The sequence below is a fragment of the Gadus macrocephalus genome, chromosome 20 (genome assembly GCF_031168955.1).
Source record: "Gadus macrocephalus chromosome 20, ASM3116895v1".
NCBI classification, from domain to species: domain Eukaryota; kingdom Metazoa; phylum Chordata; class Actinopteri; order Gadiformes; family Gadidae; genus Gadus; species Gadus macrocephalus.
The window spans coordinates 12,670,499-12,692,512 of NC_082401.1; the positions used below are offsets into that span (position 1 = coordinate 12,670,499).

Here is a 22,014-nt window from a genome sequence, read left to right on the forward strand (position 1 = left end):
TATTTTCATTAATTAATATTGCATCATGAAGGTCTGATCCCTTACTCGGAATTTGGTATGAGGGTCCTATGTGTGCACCATGCAGTCAGCTGAGGTCGCTAATACTTACACGCAACGAGTATTCACTCTCAGGGACTGAATAGTCTTGTCGCCCTGGTCTTTGGTTTGGTTCAGTCGTTGATTTAAGGACATCAGAGGGAATGCGGATATCATAGCGGTCTGTGTTGAAATCAAACTCCATATTCCCTGCAGTCGTCCTATAATGAAAATATGAAATTAATAAAGATTGCAGAAAGAAATAGGTGAACCAAGGTTAAATGTATTTGCAATAGTCTTTAATAATCTAAATATGTATCAATATTCAATAAGAATCCATATTGTTGAAAGCAACGACCGCGGGGTCCTACATGGAATGGAGAGCGTGGTGAGCATTGCCTGATGCAAACATCATAGTTGACATCACCGTGTCTCACAATATGTTTGATTGAGGTCAGAGTCAAACAGTGGACCTCCTGCGCAACATTGCTTAGCATTGCCGCTCCACTCTCTCCCACATGCAGGTATCCACAAGCAGGGGCAGAAGAGAGCATACGGGAGGAGTCTTCCATACTTTGCACAAAAGTTGAGCTTAAGTACAAAATGTCATTAACATGCCATAAGAGCAGGTTTAACGGAAGTGAACTGGAGTGTGGTGTTGACGGCTGGTTTAAGCAGCTTCACCAGGCCCGAGTCGGACTGATTATACTCTGGGGCTGGGGGAGGCTGCACATCGCTTTGTGTACTAAACAATCAATGCGACCGGGTTAAACCAGCCATCAAACAAAAATGGCTGCATGTTTCCCTGCTCTGAATCATTAAGACTATAAACTGGTTATAATAAACTATACTACCAACAATATACCTGTTCTCACCATCTACAACCCGTGTCCGGGAGGGGGCCAGTAAAGGCCACCTAGGTGGCGTGTGGCGACGTACATTGAATCCTATATCATCAAAAATTCAACAATGCCTCTAAGACAAATGGTGGCAAAGTGTATTCAAGACATCTCTGACAAAATGTTTGGTAGCAGTTTGATTTGAACCAGGGCCCTCCTGCACATCTACCAGTGCTCACCCGGTTTATGGACGTTTGGCAGAGTTGTGGTCACTGCATTAATTCAAAATGGTCTGACCACATGGGTTGCTGCGAGAAACCCACTATAATTAATTTATATTAATTAATAGTAGTTATAAATTCAGCCTATCTTACCTAACATAATTTGCATGTATATGAGATATTTTCATACAAAATCAATGAGATGTTTGTGTGGATAAAGAGGCCATATTATATAATTTTAATGTATGCAGGCTGTATATTTTGCTCCGCTCTCATTATAGGACTCAAGAACTTTTTTTTGGCCTCAAACATTCTTAAACATTATTTTGTGGCCGTCCCGACCATAGGCTGTTTAATGTCCTGACAGGGCCGTGTTCTGTGGGCGTAGAGCCTGATAACCATGGGGATGAACCCAGACCTGCGGAGGTTCCAGATGATGATCCGGGTCCCGGTGCTGGAGCAGGATGACTCGATAGCTCGGAGCTCAGTGAGCAGCTCTTCCTCAGTGTTGAAGGGTGAGTGGTCCAGTATGTCCCTCAGACTGGCCAGGTGCTCCTCCATCACACTGAGTAGTCACTCGGGTCAAGGAAGTTCTTACTAGGCTTTACTGATAGATAGTTCTATCTATCCATCCGTCCATCCATCTATATAAATAAAGTCAGTGCAGGGTAAGGTTTTGCTACTTCACTAGCTCTATCTATATTGGTGCACAACGTTATTATATATGCAGAAAAAAAAAATATTTTTAATTTTGTGATATTATGCCACCAGGTTTCAGTATGTTTAGCCATTACAAGCAGTTAAAAAAAAATCGGCGTTTCCTGTCCTTTAGTGGGAGTGACCACCTAGATGTATGATGGATAGATAAGCAACATTTTCTACAGTCTACTGGGTAGGCAGGTAGACTGATCTTTCCAGCTTATGTCTAGGTGGAAACTCACACTTGTGATTGCATAATATCACCCCTTTAAACCCCCCAAAAAACAATCTAAAATAAAACAAACTAATATCCCCTTAAAAAGGCCCTAGCCAAAGAACCAAATGTGGCTTTATTAACATATCCACTGTCATTTACCTCATGATAACTGATCAAAAAGACACTCCAGCAATGACAAGGAACACAGTGTCAACCCATTCGACATGCTCCAAAGGATATAGTGTTTTGCTTCAGGTTTCTTAATGCTTATGATGGGCACAGTGATCTGCTTGGCTCCAATCTTCTTCAGGTAAGTCTGTGACAGCATGCCAACACACAGGTCATTCTTTGATTTGGATAAAACGATGGCATCCTGGCCCAGACGCATTGAGCCAGACTTGAAACCATTGCCATACATTCCAATGGGATGTTTGCCGTTGACAGCTTTTTTGTCGCTGTATCCAAAGCTATAAGGGAAAATATGTTCATGCATTAATCACTAAACTCATGACACGGTAATGAATAAACTGAAATCCCTGATTTTGTGATTCTAAATAATCATTGTGGGATTGTGTGGATGATGTCTTTAAAGGTCCCATGACATGAAAATCTCAATTTATGAGGTTTTCTAACATAAATATGAGTTCCCCTAGCCTGCCTATGGTCCCCCAGTGGCTAAAACTTGCGTTTGGTGTAAAACGAGCACTAGCTGTTCTGCTCGCCTTTGAAAAAACGGAGGCTCAAGCGCGCTGATTTGGAAATCTGTGCTCATGACGTCATGAGGAATCTCAGCTCCTCCCCTTACTCTGCCTGGCCCGCCCAGAGACGTTGGCCCGCCAATGAGACTCGACCGTGCGAGCGCCACATGTGTGTGTGTGTGAATACACACACTGTAACGCAAGTGTTTCTTGTCGGTTCTTTGACGTGTCTTGTATTTCCACAACGAGACTGTCGTGGGGGTTATCTAAGCCATGGTTGAGAAGGAATTGGGGGAAAGGAACTTTGGTTTGACTCGCTGAAGTACATGAACTGCGACATGCCGCCGGTTGCCGCGAGGCACCATCGCCCGGCAGCGGGCAGCCGGCCGCAGGCAGCACGCGGTTCAGTCGACTTCAGGTTGATGTGGAAGAACCAGAGACGTCGCAGAACCCGACAAAGTCGTTTGTGATTCATAATATCGTCTGGAGGCGCACACAATATGTTATATGATATAGATATCTATGTATTATATGATATTATTTAGATATAGAGCTCCAGGACTGTAACGCAAGTGTTGTACACTTCCTTGTTATTTGGATAACCGTTCTGCTGTTGGTGTGATGGCGCATCACACGTCTGGTATTTCTACAACGAGACTCGTATTGGGGGTTATCTCAGCCAAGGTTGAGAATGAATTGGGGGGAAGGAACTTTGGCTTTGACTCCCTCAAGAACATGAACCACGACATGGAGGAGAAAGGGATTGTTGGCGGCGAATGTCTCCCGCTTGAGCCCCGCTGAGGGACCACCGCCGGAGGCGGAGGTGCATAAGCGCTGCCCGGCAAAGATCCCTTTCTCCTCCTTGTCGTGGTTCATGTTCTTGAGGGAGTCAAAGCCAAAGTTCCTTCCCCCAATTCATTCTCAACCTTGGCTGAGATAACCCCCAATACGAGTCTCGTTGTAGAAATACCAGATACGAGAGTCCGACGTCACACCAACAGCAGAACGGTTATCCAAATAACAAGGAAGTGTACAACACTTGCGTTACAGTCCTGGAGCTCTATATCTAAATAATATCATATACATAGATATCTATATCATATAACATATTGTGTGCGCCTCCAGACGATATTATGAATCACAAACGACTTTGTCGGGTTCTGCAACGTCTCTGGTTCTTCCACTTTCACATCAACCTGAAGTCGACTGAACCGCGCGCTGCCTGCTGCCGGCTGCCCGCTGCCGGGCGATGGTGCCTCGCGGCAACCGGCGGCATGTCGCAGTTCATGTACTTCAGCGAGTCAAATCAAAGTTCCTTTCCCCCAATTCCTTCTCAACCATGGCTCAGATAACCCCCACGACAGTCTCGTTGTGGAAATACAAGACACGTCAAAGAACCGACAAGAAACACTTGCGTTACAGTGTGTGTATTCACATTGATGTGGACGTTGAAGAACCAGGAACGTCGGAGAACCCAACGCGGTCGTTTGAGATTCATAATATCGGCTCACACAGCTTTTGGCCGTGATAATATATATTATATGATATAGATATCTGTGTAGGCTATATGATAATATTTAGATAGAGAGCTCCAGGACTCCCGTGTGTTCTAGAATATTTACAGAACACGGCTAAAGGCTGTGTGCGGCTCGCCATTGCATACATCCACTGTAAACAGAGCGCATGGTGGCTGCAAGCTGCTCAGGGCCACACCCCCACCCTCCTCCTTGACACGCCCACCGAAACAGCGCATTTGGGGGAAGCTCAATGTGCGACTGGCTCGGAGTGGCTGTAACTCTGCACCACGGCTGAATTTAGGGAACGTCTTTGAATACTGTGTTAGTTGCCCACTAATACCTATATTAAAGAATACATAAAATAGCATGTCATGGGACCTTTAAAGAGGACCTATTATGCTTTTTCGACTTTTATGACCTAATAACGTTGTTATAATGATTGATAGTCATGTTTAACCATACACAAAAAAGCGATGTAGATTTTCGGGAAACTCTTCCTCTCATCTGGGCGCTTTCAGAATTCTCTGTCAACGCTCGGTTTCGTCCTTCTCCGCCCCCTCGCCCCCCTCCTGCCAACCCAACTCCGTTGTGATTGGTTACCTTACTTGAAGCGTGCACGCGGGCAGATTTGACCAGGCATATAGGGGCGCGGCAGGAGTGCCCCTACGTAGATGATTTCCCGGAAATGTGAACAAGTGAATCGCAAACGTTGTCCCGAGTGTTTAGCGCTCTGCACAGCCACCCCAGACTGTCAGCAGGGAATGCGTCGAAATGTATGTACGTCATTATTTGACACTTTAGTATGGTTAAACATGACTATCAATCATTATAACAACGTTTATAGGTCGAAAAAGTCGAAAGTCGAAAAAGCATAATAGGTCCCCTTTAAGCACCCTAATCAGGGGGAAAGGCTGCAAACCAGCTGTTATATTGAGCAATCAGTGTGCACAGGATAACCAGTCATCTCCACACATACACTATCTGGAGCCCAGAGAAGTCACCTAGATGGAGTGTGGCAGCCATCTAGGTGGCGTGTAGCTTTTGAACACTGGACATTATGGTGCGTTCCAGGCAACCCGTAACTCGTGTTTTCACAACCTTCTACCCATGAAAGCGACCTGGAATGGCAGTCGAAGCCGTAACTCACTACCCGTGAACTCGTACCAGATCGATGTACTCCCAGTTACAGCTTTTGACGTCACACACACAAACAACAATGGCGGATCAGATAACTTTGTTTTCAAGTTAATTGATAGGTCAGTAGGCGGTGCTTTTACCCAACTGCTCCAGGCCAGGTTAGGTTGGCAGCATGAGTCACCATGGTGGTGATACAGTGACGCTAAAACAGAGCCACTTTCCTGTCAAAGCATACCCTGGCTTTGAACGCAACATACCTCGCTAAACCGCTAATCGTGGTTCGTAGTATAGCCCACAGACACACCGAAGGTTTTGTTGTCTTGACTTGCCTGGAACGCTACCACGTCGTGAGTCGTGACTTTAAGTCGTAACTTACGGGCTGAAAAGTGTCCCTGGAACGCAGCATTAGGCTACAGCCGGTTTATTGTTAAAGTTGTGTTAATGAACATGGCAAGGGTACTCCGCTGCCATGAAGAAGATCTCCTGAGTGTGTGTGGAGCTGGCCGGTTTAAGCTGTGCACACTGATTACTCAATGTGAAACAGGTGTGCAGCCTCACCCAGCCTCCCCACTCCCACAATCATCAATATTGAAAAAAATGGACCATCACCTGAGCATCATATGCATCATGTCAGAGCTAAGTCCGTTTCCGTTATCCATGAAGGTGAGACACTCCATGTCTTTGATCTGGGTTTTATCAATCCATATCTGTTTGGCATTGACATCAGGGTCGTATGCGTTGTCTTCAGAAGGAATTAAGGAAAATATCACAAAAAACACTTCAAATTAGGTCTATCCCAACATAAAATGGCTGCTATATTGTTATTAGGTTAATGCATTCTTTTTTCTGCATTTGTGAAGGTCTGTTAATTTTTTTTGGCATCTGTTAGATGTCAAGTGAATTTCCGGTTCCCAGGAGACTTAAAGGACACTTCTAAAAACCAAACTCCCAATTAATGTATGCTTCCACATAAACCAATAGTTATAGGAGGACTCACCTATAAGTTCAGCAATAGCACTGAAGGGCCAGGTGTGGCTGGTAGAGTTGGTGTGGAGAAACTTTGGACAAAGCTGAAATAGGAAAGCCAATAACTGATTACAAAAAAAATTGCATAGTTTGCATAAATTTTGAAATCAATTTGCATGTGTCGACTCATCTTAACGGTAGTTAGCAAGTTAACATTATGTTTCTGTTTCATTAGATGGAAATTACCTAACATGAATACAACTTTAATACATTCACTTTCAACAGCAATAGAGCGCAACAGTGTGGTTCCGGAAGTAATCCCATTAATTTTCTCCATAGAGGTTTTGGTAAAGCCATAATGTCGTAACCATCCAAAGTATTTACCACACCCTGTTATATTGTGAAACGATGCTATGTGCCCCTGTAGAAGCCACAAGTCAAAGACGTAATTAATTATTTTGGAAAAACACGTTTTATTAGCGATGGCTTTTGAAACCATCACCTACTACTACACTAACCACAATCCTAAAGTGTAACACAGCGTCTTTGATTGGTGGAGCTTGCTGCTACCATGGAAACGTTTACCCTCACCCGTGAAAGTGAAGTCGTCGATGACTGCTGCAACTGAACTCGATCGCTTACCACAGCAACAATGATTTCCCTTCGATTAATGGAAAGTTAGAGTTGTTGTAAGAACTGTAGCTGAAATTAGTTGTACATGATGAAAAATAAGTTGATATAGAATATATAATAATATATGGTGTAGCACTAGTAGTGCTTTTTAGTAATTTTGCTAGTATAAAAGCTAGGAATACATAACGTTGAATGAATATGTTACTGGAATACGAGACTGAATTCACATGTATTCAAAACGAACAACGTTATTACGCGGTGATTGCAGTCAGGAATGAAGGACCATGTCGATGACAATGCTATACACTAAATGAAACACTACACATACACCCACGTACACACACACACAGAATATATTACACAACTTGTATTAACAATTGTGGCAGACGGCAGGGAGGATTGAGGGGAGTGGCATTTCTGGCATCCTGCTGGCTCCACCCCCAAGCCTTACATGGACTTCCTCCCTTTAACGAGGCAGGCCTGAGGATCATTTAGCAGGAGTGCTTGGGGTTAAACGGGATGGCAGGCTACGACAAGGGGGAGCTAGGGCTAGTAAACAACAGACCGCATCGTTGAGATCTTCTTGGAGTACTGTACGGCCGAGGAGAGAGAGATACAGTAGATGGAAAGTGAGTTGGACTAATTACGGAGTGTGCCCTAAAAAAGGAGGTGGAGTCCCCTTTTCCCACCCTGGTTGTATGTACCCGTACAATAAATAATCCAGACTTTGGCATTGCTATCTGTGTTGTGTGGTTCTACTGTTCAAAAAAAAAAAAAAACCACACCCGCCTGCTACATAATATAAACCATATAATAATGACAAGGTTATAAGATGCAAGAAACGCGCTATTCAGTTGGTATGGGAGCAGTAGTTCCTTCACTCTCACATCAAATAATACAGTCGTCTTGTACCTCTTGCCTTTCCCCAACGTCTTTTGGTCACGACTACCTTTCTACGAGTTCCCGTCAATGGAGAAAATTAATTGGAAATCTACTTCCGGAACCAGAGCTGTTAAAAAAGGGGGTGGTCACTGTGTGTGGTGAAAACAACACTTTGTGGACTGATTTGTCCACAAATGGATGCTAGGGAATCTATTCAACTATATATTAGACTGCAACCCTCTATAGTACTAATAGCACGTTGATGGCTGAAGCAAAACGGTTTATTTGACTCTCTGGTGGCATGATGATGATGGGTCTTTCTTTCTTGATACAAACGTTAATTCTAAACAGCATTTTACACAGTAGCCTATATAGGAAATGCTCAAAGTCAAATCAACGTAATCAAACACTGACTGTAGCTTCTTATGGGGAAAGAAGCAACAGTGGTGGACCTTACTAAGCGCCCTGACCACAGTATGGGTGTGTTGCCTTTCAAGCATAAATCTGAATGGTCTTTGTTTTGAAAAAGCTCTTATTTTGAAGGGCCGTTTTCACCCTAATGTTTCCGGGTCATAGGTTTGTTTTAGTTTAGTAGTCTGAGGAAGCTAACCGAATTTGCATATCTACATTTCTGTGTTCAACCGCATGATTCTATCAATGTAAACGTCACAGAGGCAACGTCGTAAGTTGATAATTTCATTATTACATTCATAAGTTAATGTTAGAAAGTACTATTTACATGAAAAATGCATGTGATATGTTTGTGGCTAAAAACGATTTATTTACATGTGGAAAGCACCTGTTACAGTGCAAAATGGTAATTTTCGTATTTTTTTTGTTACAGTTTTCACTCTGACCTTGTACAATGAGAAAAAGAGCAACAGTAAAGAGCAACTAAAGCTTACAACGACTCACGTCTTCATTTATAAGGAAGAGTTTAACTAGTTGTATAGCTGCAGTTGCTACACTGCAGTGAGGACAACACAATGGGTCTTGATCATCAAACTGTTCATCAAATCAAATCAAATGTATTTGTACACATTTAATAACAAGGTGAGGTGGGGGGGGGGGGGGGAAGAGATCTTATGTTTTATTTATGTTTTTGTTATATTGCCGACCGTTATTATTTTGCTAATGCAGTTTATGAAATAAATATGGTCTAATGACTTAGGTGTGAAGTGTGTGTGTGATTACAGTGACTTGGGTGGATTTGCATCCATACTACTTTTTAACTTAGAGAGAAGGCATCAGCAGTTGCAGTGGTTCGCAATTGGTCCGTCTGTACTTTTATGCACACTGAACTGGACCGCTGTCAAGGAAAGTGATTCACGTCTTTCTTAGCACTCCGCAAGTAGTCCGGTAACTTATCAACCCCAGCGTGTCCGGTTGCTATGCAACATCAACGTCTTTGGCGTTTTTATCGATGAAAGATTTACGTTATCAACGAAATTCTTAATGATCAATTAGTCGATAGTCGATTAATCATGTCCATCCCTACTCTCAACTGTAATGTCAATTCACTTACGAGATGTAATGTGGATCAGACTGCGGATCCAGGATATTTCCTGGATCTTGTACATGGGTTTGTATGTAGAATGATTGAAATGTCAATCTCAAGTGCAATGCCAATTGCAACCTCACCCACACATACAAAGTCAATTATTCATCATGGCAATATTGCTAAGTATATGGCTGTTTATGATGTTTTGCTAAGTATGTGACTGTTTGTAGGGGTTTTCCCTAACTACTGGTCTTGCTGGTTATATTAATATTGATTTGATCTTTAAAATAATAATAAACAGTGCTGGTTTTCCTGGCAGTTTGGCAAAGACAGGTGTTATCAGAAACCTTATTCTCTTTTGGGTTCTATCGTGACTATTAGTTTGTGAAGTGCTACACTTTGTGTGTTCTCTGCTTTCCATCTGCATTTTGGAGTAAAGAAGTGTATGCAGGGTTAAAAGTGGGAGTGTTATTTTGTCTCATCTCCAACCTTTACTTCCGCGTATATTAGCATTACCTGCCTATCCACCATTCAGTCGGTACATCGTTTTTCTCCGTCTCTTCTAAAGACCGGATGAGGTTGGCCCCATACATATCTTTGCCTTGGGCCCCCAATTTGCTAAATCCGCCGCTTGGTATATTTCATCCCTTTTTCCAAGCCACAACGGGACAAGAAAAAGTAATGTGGATCAGACTGTGCGGCAGGCCAGAATACCAACTGAATTTAAGCTTGTTACCTTCTGTATGTATTGTAAAGTGTTGAATATACCCCTCCATAGCGTAATCTAGTCCCTTTCGATTGATCCTGGAAGAAATTAAATCAGTCTAGTTTGTTTGTCCGAGTTCGAAATGGTAAAGACGTGGGGCGTGACTTAACGACAGGCCCTGTTGACACTCCGTCTACCAATATAATCAAACGTTATTGGAAATGGTGGCATTAGAGAGCTGAATTTTGCACTCTGATGCTGAATTGAAACTAATTAAAACGTGTTGTTTATCGACCACACAATACATCGGTTGCTCTGGAGAATTGCAATGTTGCCCGCTACGTTCGTAACGTCCCGCTTCCTTTTAATACTGCGGTGATCATTGATAGATTTCACGCCTGTGATGTCTTTAAGATTAGTATTGGCAGAATTCTACCAATCGATACAGATTATATGTTAATCTTACCGTACTCAACGGGACCCCGCGTACCATCTGTGCCGCGTCCATGGTCCTGGGAAACCGAAACTTAACTCTTGATTGCGGAACAAGTTAAAACCCGCCCAATGAAAAACATAACCCTACAAGAAACCAGTGTCAAACGGTAGACCATGAGACTATACGCAATAGAAAATCATAAGCATAAGCTTAATATCTGTATCAAATTACACAATTTAAACGGTCAGTTAAATCGCAACCCTCAGAGTGCAGTCACACACACACACACACACACACACACACACGCACACACACACACACGCACACACACACACACACACACACACACACACACACACACACACACACACACACACACACACACACACACACACACACACACACACACACACACACACACACAAATGTATTCAAACTCGATCACATTTTTTGTTTAACCCTCACTTTATTTGTTTCCAAACATTAATTTATCTTTTAAATTCTGTGCATGTTAACATTGTTTAGCCTACTTAATTTAGACTGTTAAAATCCCTTCACTTGATTTGAGCCATTCAACATTTCTATCCGTGTTAAACTATGTGGCTTTACGAAAACATTTTCATCCTCACTTTGCCCTACAGCACTCATTGCGTTTTCTAGAGTTACACTTTTTAAACCAAATGTAAATTTAACAGTCCACTGGGTAGGCTGGTAGACAGATGTAACCAGAAAAGACTCCCACTTGTGTTGTCACTAAGTCAAAGGTGTGGTGGAAGCTTTCAGAAGGGGATTTCAATAAGAATAGTTCTAAGTGGCCAGTCTACATGCTGTTCATTCGAAACCTTTACTGACATAAAAACATGTTAAATCTAAACTGTCACGAAGCATCTCAGTCCTGGGTAAAGCAAAGCATATATTGGATCACAACTCATTGCATATTCTTTACTGCTCAATGATCTTACCTTATTTAAATTACTGTGTGGAGGTCTGGGGGACCACTTACAAAAGCTCACTGCTACCACTAGTCACACTTCAAAAACGAGCCATAAGAATAATCAATAAAGCTGGATATTATGATCACACCAACCTCCTGTTTTTACATTCCCGTATCATAAAGTTCAATGACCTGGTTGAATATCAAGTTGCACAAATCATGTTCAAAGCTAGAAATAAACTGCTACCAGGTAACATTCAAAAACTTTTTTTTGACAGAGAGGGGGGTTACAATTTGAGGGAACAGTTAAACTTTAAGACACTGGCTGTACGCATGACTTTAAAATGTCATTGCATCTCAATTGGGGGTGTGAAACTGTGGAATGGGATGAGCAAGGAGCTAAAGCAATGTCCAAACATGATCCAGTTTAAAAAAAGGTTCAAAGCAAGGATTTTCAAAAGGTACAGGGATGAGGGACAGAAGTAAGAAGGAAAATATAAAAAAATAAATAATAATAATATTAATATATATATGAAATAATATATCAAATATAGTATAAAGAGAGATTATGAGGAATACAGGAAGTATATATTAAATAAATATTAATTATTGAACTGTGGAAAAGGGGTAGGATTAAATAAGTGTTACACTTCTTCCTACTCCTTTTCAGAAATATCAATTGAATGTATGTAATTTTTTTTTCTTTAGTGAAATAATTGGCACATCGCTTTTGTTTATTGTAGTGTCATGCTTTTTATTTTGTTTGGTGTTATTTGCGATGTTTGATTTGTATTTTGATACGTCTGAAATAAATTAAATCAATCAATCAATCAAAACATTTAGTTTACTATTGATTGCAGAGTTTGTGTTCGGTGAAAATATCAAATTACGCGCTTGCAGTTCCCTGACTCCAGCATTCTGATTGTACAGTGACCATGTTGTACACATTCAGCATAAGATAACACACATAAAATAATGTTGGACCATGTAACCAAGAGGGGGCAAACCAACTTTAATCTCTTGTATGATGTGATCTTGTAGACTGATCACTAGTGACGTAGTGATCAGTCTACGTCACTCCCGCTCTACGCGCATGTCGTTGGCAGAAAGAGACGAGAGCGACAAGAGCCGCGATCATGTCTTGTTGTGCGGTTGGTTGCACAAACCCTTTTAATAAGACTGTTTATCCCATTTATTCTACTTCTTGCTTGCCAACATAATAAAACAATTCAAATACTTTAATAATTATGCTTTTTCTTATTTGTATCGCATGCTTATTAAATGTATACTCTGTTTGAGTTCATCTCCCTCAAAAAGTAGTCCCCTTTAATTACGATTGATCAAACATGTTTTTGACACCACGAAGGGCATTATCCTGCTTATACCATGGTCACTTGCCAAGGGGAAGAAATTAAGATCATTCATTTATATTTTCATGCGTTTTACAATCCAAATATGACGTTTTTAACATAAATAGGACGGACCGTAGCTACGACTTGGCAACGGGAGGTATTCTAGTCTGCTGAGCTATGAGCCAGAGAGCTAACGTTATGGATTGTACATATTTATAATTCGAAATTCGTCCTAGCCTTTATACCACAGATACTCTAGGGTCTATAGCAGGCCTATTCAACTAGCGGCCCGTGGGCCAAATGCGGCCCCTCTTAATTTTTTTCTGGCCCGCAAGAGGTTGCATGCAAAAAATAAATAAAATAAAGGAGAAACATAGTTGCATGCAAATCAGGTTTCTGTGTGTAGCCGGTGATACTAGCCAGTATCAGTACCCCACAATCAGGAACTGGCATCACTTATTCTGACAATGTTTGGCTCAACCGATATGTATGAGTCTAGCTTTTCTCATATGAATGCCATCAGAACAAGGGCACGTTGCCCGATGACCAATGAGAAGCTGCATGAGTGTCTCAGGATGAGCCAAACTAGGCAAACAAGGCAGTGCAATCTTTCTCACTGACTCACTGGCTCAAAATGTCTCATATGTACAGTAGTTCTGTTTTGTGATGATTCAAACAACATTGTTGAATTCTAAATACGTGTCCAAAATATGTGAGAACGAAATCTTTTTTAATGATACGATTAAAAGTGAAGAAGAAAGGAATGCATCTGACAAGTTTATTCCATGTAGTAGTACTATATATATTAAGTTAACACTACTTTAAGTACGATTTATTTGTAGCGATTCATTGACGTAGTTTTACTCTGTGTGGCCCATGAACCCCGAGTGGTTTTCCTTTTCGGCCCACTTGTTAAGGAGGTTGAATAGCCCTGGTCTATAGCATATAACCGCGTTGTCTGAATACAGTTTAATTAATTTTTCACAATTTACCAGCTCTCGTTTTGAAGAATAATCACTGCGCCATTCGTTTCAATGGGAATCGCGACGGTCTATATACTTTCAACATAAAGTGTACATATTTATAATTCAAAATGTGTCCCCTTTATACCACAGATACTCTAGACCAATTGAAATTGGAATGTTGAATACTTTTTCATTTTAATCAATGCAAGCATATCTTGCACATAATTGTTGCTGTAAATTGTAGTTGAAATGCTGATGGAAAAATAAAATGGATGTGGGACCTTTCAGCGATAACAGGAAAGATATTGTCCCTTATTTACATTTAAAAAAAGCATCTCAGAAATGTAAATCGGTTTGTTTTGTTTGTCGTCCCCCGATGCAAAAATAAAGGTCATGAGTGGAGTGTGGCGGCCTCTTAGTGAGCCAGTCACAGCTCGAGCCAAACTAGAGGCCTTTACTGGGGGGTAGATTGGGAGACTCAGAGAAATGTTAAACCTCCATCTCAACTCCATATCTATTGAACTAATGTTGACAACAAAGTGAAGGTAAAGTCAGTGTTGTACAGCAGGTCAATAACAATACCTTAGTGTCTCTTTTCTTCGCCCTTCTGTAGCCTCTTCTACAATCTGCACCTCACCTAAACTCACCTAAGATCTATTTAGTGATGTTGATTGTCTCTGATGCTAAACCTCCTTTTGTTATGTCTGGCTACATGATATAGGATTTCATTGATATCATTATTGAAATCACTATCGATCAGCATTGAACACCGTTATGTGCAGGTTATTTTACGCTACGAGCAGGTTAAAATATTACACTTTACCACTTTTAAATGTGTATTTATGTAAACATGTAGGCTATGCTGTTGCATGAATAAATATACATTACAATAGCTAGAGATTATATAGCCATAAGTAATGCAATTATTTGTTTATTAATACAGCCTAGACCTAAATATAAACATTTGACTGATGGATCATACATAAGCCGTGGCCTACAGGAGAAGAACATTTAGAAGGTGCAGTGTGTAGGATTTAGTGGTAAGGTTGCAGATTGCAACCAACTGAATTCCCTCTTCTCACCTCTCTAAATAACACAGGAGAAGCTACAGTGGCCTGTACTGTTACAATAGATGCAGTTTATTGAGTCGGTAAAGCCACGGGTCATGGTGATTGGACGGGTTTATCACAGAATGGGGAAAGCCACGGATACCAGATTTCTTCATAATTTTGATCAGAGCATTTGAATTATTGATTGCTGTCGGTATGTAAAGAGAATTTCAACAAATATTACAAAATGATATTAAAATAAATGGCCTACCCTTACCATCAACTAATATTAGTGTTCTCATTCTTTGTGACATGAATGCATAAAATTGCAATGAAAACATAAACAAAGTTGTTGAACACCCTATGAAAGCCAAAGCCCGCTCTCTAATGCATCATTCAGCCTCAGGAGGTCTGCCTTGTCTGATAAAGGACCAATGGCAAAGCTTCAGGACCAAGTAAGGATCACACAAACTTAAAATATTAAAGTAAAGAACATTCTTAACATATTGATTATTGTAATGAAGAATCAACACACAAAGCAAAACATTTAATTGCCATTGTCCTGTATGAATGAGAAAAAAGTAAATACCATATGTCCCGTCTTAACAATAAAAAGTTTGTTTAATAAAGTGATCACTATAAAATATGTTTATTCTTTGACCAAAGTCTCCCTTACAGCAATGCCCTGCATTACAGAACAATATATAAAAATAAAATCACATTTAGATATAACAAGCAGTAGTCATTAAGGCACTATTTTCAATAAAAATGCTAAATTATCAAACACGAAAGAGTAATCAAAGTATTAGCAGTTTACAATATAAAAATCATTAAAAAGGTAATAAAGCTGGAATCAAGACTAACTCCTCCAGGTCATCCAGGAGCCTAGCCAAATACTCGGTTTATCATAGCTAAACGCTGTCTTTGCCGAAACCCTAAAGGTGCCCGTGGGACTCTAAAGGTCATCGTATGTTGTGACCTTGTTTTACATCTATTGACCTGGAAAGCAGTGAGGTGAGAGAGGTGGGGATTTTACCCATAGCAGGTGGGCAGTTTACCCATAACAGCTTAATAAACATAGATTCCAGTGATGGTCGCTTCACTATATAAAACACACTATGCATACACTTTCTCTCTGAATGTGTACTTGTAGTAACCGACATGTGTCAATGGTACTGCTGTACCATTGACAAAGTAGGACCATTGTTACGGAGGACCTGTTCCAATATCTCCTCAATGACGTTGCACTCGTAGTTCAATTGTTCCAGTTCACAAGGCCTGCAACTCTGTTTTGGAGCTCTGTCAGACTGTTGAGTTGTCAAGAGACAGAAATATAATACATATTGTGTGCCATTTTAATAAGATGCATTTCTTTTATGATCTTATATGTAGACGAGAAGGAGAGAGAGACTGACCGTGCCTTGTTCTGTTCATACTCCTCAGAAATGCTGTCTTTCTCCACCTCCAAGTGCTCCACCTAATGGCGAATCATATGGTGTTTGATGTTCCAACAACTAACAAGATGTGTTGATTTTATTTGTATAAAAATTTGTGGTGGGCATAGATTATTATTTTTAATCTAGATTAATTTTGATATTAATCTAGATTAAAATGGCAAGCGGCAAAAAATCCTTTCGTTTACCTTGACAACTGTCAATTATACTTGGCAACGGTGAATTATCAAATATAATTCACCGCCGGAAGTTGTGAAGTGCCCATGCAAGTGAACGGAGCATAAATAAAAATAATTGACAGCTGAATGTTGGGAAGGCCCATGCAAGTGAATGGAGCAGTCTACAGCATTGAGAAGAGCTGTGTAATAATCCATAATAATGTAAGGTTTAGAAGTTAAATATTTGAAAGTTGTAGAATACATTTAATTAATATAATTTATATTGGAGTTAATTTGCTAGAAATGTACTTACAATGTTTAGTCAGTTAATCATTTACATATTTATGTTACACAATTGTTACTGACATATTTACATATTTAACAGTCAGGATATTCTGTTGAATCTGCCTCTTTGATTCCCTCACGTTTACCTCAGTCTAAATTCTGGCTTCTGATTGGTTAGTTCAGTCACATGATGGGTCCGAACAAGGAAGTGTTTGAAAATAGATTAACGACGATATTTCTTTTATCGCGCGATAAAAGTTTTGCGTTAACGCCGATAACGGCCCACCACTAATAAAAATCCATCTTGGTTGTGGCCTCAAAGGTTTTCACAGTTGACAGTCAACATTTCTACTCAAGACACATTTCATTGCAGCATTAATTTCCTACCCTCAAGTATTTTATGGTCAGGAACACTGATAAATTTAGGACTAAACTGGGCACTGAAAAGCTTAAGAAAAGGCGAAACACCCGCAACCTACCTAAACTCAAAAGGCATACCTTGAAGTTCAGTACATCTATATGCGCCATCAGGTCCTGGTTTTCTTGCGTTAGGCTTCTATTGGACTCCAGCAACTGCTCTCTTTCTCTGCTTAGCTCAACGTTCTCGCGAGTTGGGTCAGTAGAGCTTCGCAGGCTCATGTGCATTTCTGGCTCTCCCCCGTCACAATTACGCCTTGGTCTCTTCGTACCTTGAGGGGGGTTTTGTCAAGAGAGAATACACCTGTTATTACTGGATGACTGCTGCTAGTGGACACACTGCATGCTAGAGAAATATTATATGAAATATTGTACCAGCTGTTAGTCATAATCAAAACAAAGAACAGAAGGTGAAGAAAACAGCAGGTATAAATAAAGTATGTACCACCCAGATAATACAAAACACATTTTACCAGGAGCGCCCTCTCCTGAGGTCTGTGGTGTGGTCGGGGTGGAGGTCGTGTTGTCATGATCAAAAGACAGTTTCAGTACTCTGAATTATCATAGCAGCACAGTCACACGTTATACAATTCCATATGTAAATCAATACATAAATTATATTTCGTTTTTGTGTAAATGTCAGGCAGACCTAGAACCGACTTTCCTTCCACCTGCCCGACTAACGAATACAGTATTAAAATGACAGTCTTTAAAAGATGATGATTGGCTACCTTAAAGGTCCCATGGCATGTTACTTTATGGATGCTTATATATAGGTGTAAGTGGGCTCTCAATACAGTATTTGAAGTCGTTCAAGAAATTCAGCCTTGGTGCAGAATTACAGCCACTACGAGCCCATCCCCACAATGAGCTTTCCACAAACGTGCCGAGCTCTATATCTAAATATTATCATATTATACATAGATATCTATATCATATAATATATATTATTATGGCCAATGTCGTCGGGTTCTCCGACGTCTCTGGTTCTTCCGGTTCCACATCAATCTAAAGTAGACTGAACGGTGACTTGGAGGAGAAAGGGATTGTTGCCCGCGATTGTCTCCCGCCGGAGCCCCGCTGCCGAGGCACCGCCGCCGCCTCGGCTTTGCGCGCTGCACACTTCCGAGGCGGCGGTGGTGCCTCGGCAGCGGGGCTCCGGCGGGAGACAATCGCGGGCAACAATCCATTTCTCCTCCAAGTCGTGGTTCATGTGCTTAAGGGATCAAAGCCAAAGTTCCTTTCCCCCAATTCCTTCTCAACCATGGCTGAGATTACCCCCACTACGAGTCTCGTTGTGGAAATACCAGAGATGTCAGAGAACCTGACGTGTTATGCGCCATAACTCCAACAACAGAACGGTTATCCAAATAACAAAGAAGTGTACAACACTCACAGTGAGTGTATACACACACACACACACACACACACACACACACACACACACACACACACACACACACACACACACACACACACGTTGTCGCACGGTCGTAGCTCATTGGGCAAAGCAGAGAAAGAGAGGTAACATGTCCCTGTATGACGATGAACGGGGAAATATAACAAATCAGCGCGTCTGAGCTTTGTTTTTTCAAAGGCAGAGAAGGATAGCTAGTTCTCGTTTTACACCCAACGCCATTTCTAGCTACTGGGGGGACCATAGGTAGGCTAGGGGAACTCGTGTTACTGTTAGAAAACCTCATAAAGTGACATTTTCATGCCATGGGTCCTTTAACTTATTCATCATGTAGAGCTTTTATGACATTAGCATGTAATAAACATTCTAAATCTTTATTATTCTGATAATGATAAAAAATAGAGTAACACATTTTAATTCATATTTTATGTATTTCCATTTATAGTACATACAATATAATAATATATATATTTTCTTTACCTCTTGTAATTTATCATCTTCATCAGGCCTCTCGTCGCTGTCAACATAAACAATTGTCAGAAATGCCAAGCTCAGTCAATGACCAGTTTTCTGTATGTCCCTATAAGACTACATACAGGTGTCCTGTAGCGTACTATTCTGAATGGAGGCAGTGCTGATATCTTTGGATTTTGACGGGAAAAGTAACGTGTTCATGTTTCACTTGACAAAACCACAAGTATCCCAGTATGTGGCTGCAGTGATTGAATAAAGTAAACAGTTAACATGAGATACGTTTAGCTGTAGCCATTAAAGATCATACAGGTAACTTGGACTGTATGATGATACCTAAAGCACTCAAAACCCTGTGATTGTGGACTCACTCCGTTTCCTCAATGGGTTCGTTATCGCCGGGGTTGTTCCTTCTTTTAAGACTGTATTCTCTTAACTTGGATGCCACATTTTGGATAGTGTTCCTGTAAAACCAAAGAATATTGTCAGACTTGTGTCTTGATAAGAGGGACCGTGCAGTGGTTCTATTTCATGAATTGCCTTATGGGCTTGTCCCGTGAGCGCACTCCCATGCACTGAAAATGTCAGCAATTCACCAATCAACGTGGGCCCACATTTCCCAAGGCACAGTGTATATAACTTGGCACACAGTAGCGTTCGTCCTCTTTTCTCCCAGCAGTTGCTTGAACCATCTACCAACACTACTACTTCGACCAACTACGATGAAGGCCTCTGCACCTCCTGCCCGGACACTTCCACCAGGGCAGACCTCATCTCTCGCGGCATTCCTTGCTTAGAACTGCCCAGGTGGACATTTTCGTGTTCAGAGAGAACCCCAACTGCAGCTTATGGTTCTTCCTCAGCCGTGAGGATCTTCCCCTGTTTGGGGTAGAGGCGACGGCACGCAAACCTTGGCAGCGGGCTCTCTTATGTGCGTTCCTGCCACTTCAGCTGATCCATTTTCTTTTTCGGAGCAGATCACATAGGAAGATCCGTCCCTCATTCTGGTGGCCCCAGAGAGTCGTTCAGCTCTGTGGTTAAGGCTGGCCCTTTCAAACAAGCGCACGGGATTGGTGTTACGGTAGCATGGGCTTAGGGTTAGAGTCAGTACTGACGTCACACAGAGGGGGCGGTGTTGAGGTGCTCATTACAGGTAAGTAGCAACAGCAGAGTGGACAGATGGCGGAGAGTTTGAGACTGAGGTGAGAGTCGGGAGAAGGAGAACAACCCGAGGGACTCACGCTGCATGGACATTCCATGAAGGGAACACTTTTGGGATAGATATTATACAGGGTGAATTAAAGACTGGATCAAGGCGCGGGCTGGTCAGCGGGACTGATGGTTCGTCCAACCGGGACGAGGAGCCGGTGCGGAATGTGAGAGACGGACCTGTGGTGAGTACCTCGCACCTAACCCCCTAGATAGGTTCGATTGCACTCACCCAGGGAAAGATTAGGAACACTACTCAAGTTCAGCACAGCACGTAGGGATAGAGTTAGGTTACGGGCTGTCTACGGTCAGCATCGTAACAATGGGACAGTGCACAAGTCAGGATGGCTGAAGGTGGATCTTGCAGGGCAGAGGCCGCCAGCAGTGGTTATCAATGTATACACTTCCCTTGTCTCTTATACACTTTGCGTTTAATGAGAAGGTTTTGTGTGCTTGTGTGGACTTTTAGTCTATCATCACACATATGGTCTTTGCCAGTGTTGCACACTCTGTTTTCTCTGGCTAGCTTCTTCGCTGCGTTGATACAAAATTTAGCTGATCTTTGTCGCTGTCTATTTCATGTAGGCTAAGACGTCTTGGCTTCGCCTCATGATGGCATGACACTGGGATTATGAGTGTCCGGTTATTCTGGCTTTGGTCACGGTTCATAACCGGCGTCTTCAACATCCCAGCCTTTAACAATTTATAATGGATGTTACCATCCATTATAAATCTCTACCATCTCTGATTTGGTCAGCTTTCCACATTCTGCGGGTTCACCGGCAAGCTAGAGCTTATTCGTTGTTTTGTTTAGCCAATTTAGCGTTATATCCAGGAGGCCATGGGGAATGTGGGCGGTGCCCCCATTGATTGGTGCATTGCTGAAATTTTAAGTGCACATAAATGACCGCACGGGAAAAGCCCATAAGGCTAAGCCTAGAGGGCTACATCTGCAATCACAGAACTAGAGTTACAACAACAACTATCGTTAAGGTGGTTCACCAGAGGTTCTGTGCTTAAACCCCAATATAGACTACATGCAGGCACTCTTGAGCCAGACCCTAACCTCTTCCAACTCATAATGACCTCTGAAATCACTGCTTGTTGCGTTGTAGAAACTTTCGAAATAGTAGGAAATAGTAACAGTAAGTAGTAAACTAAGATGTACAGGTGATTTATTTTAAATGTTTCACTTGCAAATGTGCATTAATGGTGACCTGCATTACAACTCAATTAATTAAAAAATGGTATGGAGTGTAAGAGCCATTTTTAGTCAATGTCTAGTTTGCAAATTTTGAGTCATTGTTTTATATTATATATCATTATTATTACCTATTAGCATGGACCCATAAGACTTCGGTAGATTCATGGTATCAAAAGAAACGACATAATGCGTGGGAAAAAAGCTAGAGGCCTACAAAGAAACAGTTTTATTATTATTTCATGCCTTTGTTTGTATTGTTCCCATTTTGTTTGTGAAGGTTTTATCCTTTATTTTGTAAGGTGAGATAGACATGAAGGTATGGGAGAGTGAGGGGAAGACATGCAGCAAAGGACCCCGGGCAGGAATCGAACCCCGGTCTCTGTGGTAAGGACCGGGCCTTAATGGGACGCACTCTACCCGGTGAACCCCCGGGGCGCACTGTATTGGTCCCTTTTTACACGTAAAAGATCAAACTTACTGAAGAGACATGTCATTTATGGAGTCAAGCTCATTGCTTCTTTAGGCTTACCCAATGTTGTGAACATTGGAAAGAAAATTGGAAAGACAACTTTACAGTGAGTGAATTGTTACATTACCCTGGGAGACCTTTC

General features: G+C 41.5%; 1 protein-coding gene across 2 annotated transcripts in view; it reads right to left on the reverse strand.

The window, feature by feature from the left end:
• The window catches only part of morc3a (MORC family CW-type zinc finger 3a), a 34,793-nt gene that overhangs the window by 7,179 nt on the left and 5,600 nt on the right, over positions 1-22,014 (reverse strand). The window contains exons 1-6 of one of the 2 annotated variants that reach the window (XM_060040214.1): positions 10,519-10,889; positions 6,362-6,434; positions 5,974-6,106; positions 2,253-2,479; positions 1,515-1,665; positions 110-257 (exon numbers count right to left, since the gene is read on the reverse strand). In XM_060040214.1, the coding sequence (XP_059896197.1) occupies positions 110-257; positions 1,515-1,665; positions 2,253-2,479; positions 5,974-6,106; positions 6,362-6,434; positions 10,519-10,560 (774 nt within the window). In that variant the 5' untranslated portion in view covers positions 10,561-10,889. Of the gene's footprint in view, positions 1-109; positions 258-1,514; positions 1,666-2,252; positions 2,480-5,973; positions 6,107-6,361; positions 6,435-10,518; positions 10,890-22,014 lie in introns of those variants that run through there. The other variant, XM_060040213.1, reaches the window with a different exon arrangement.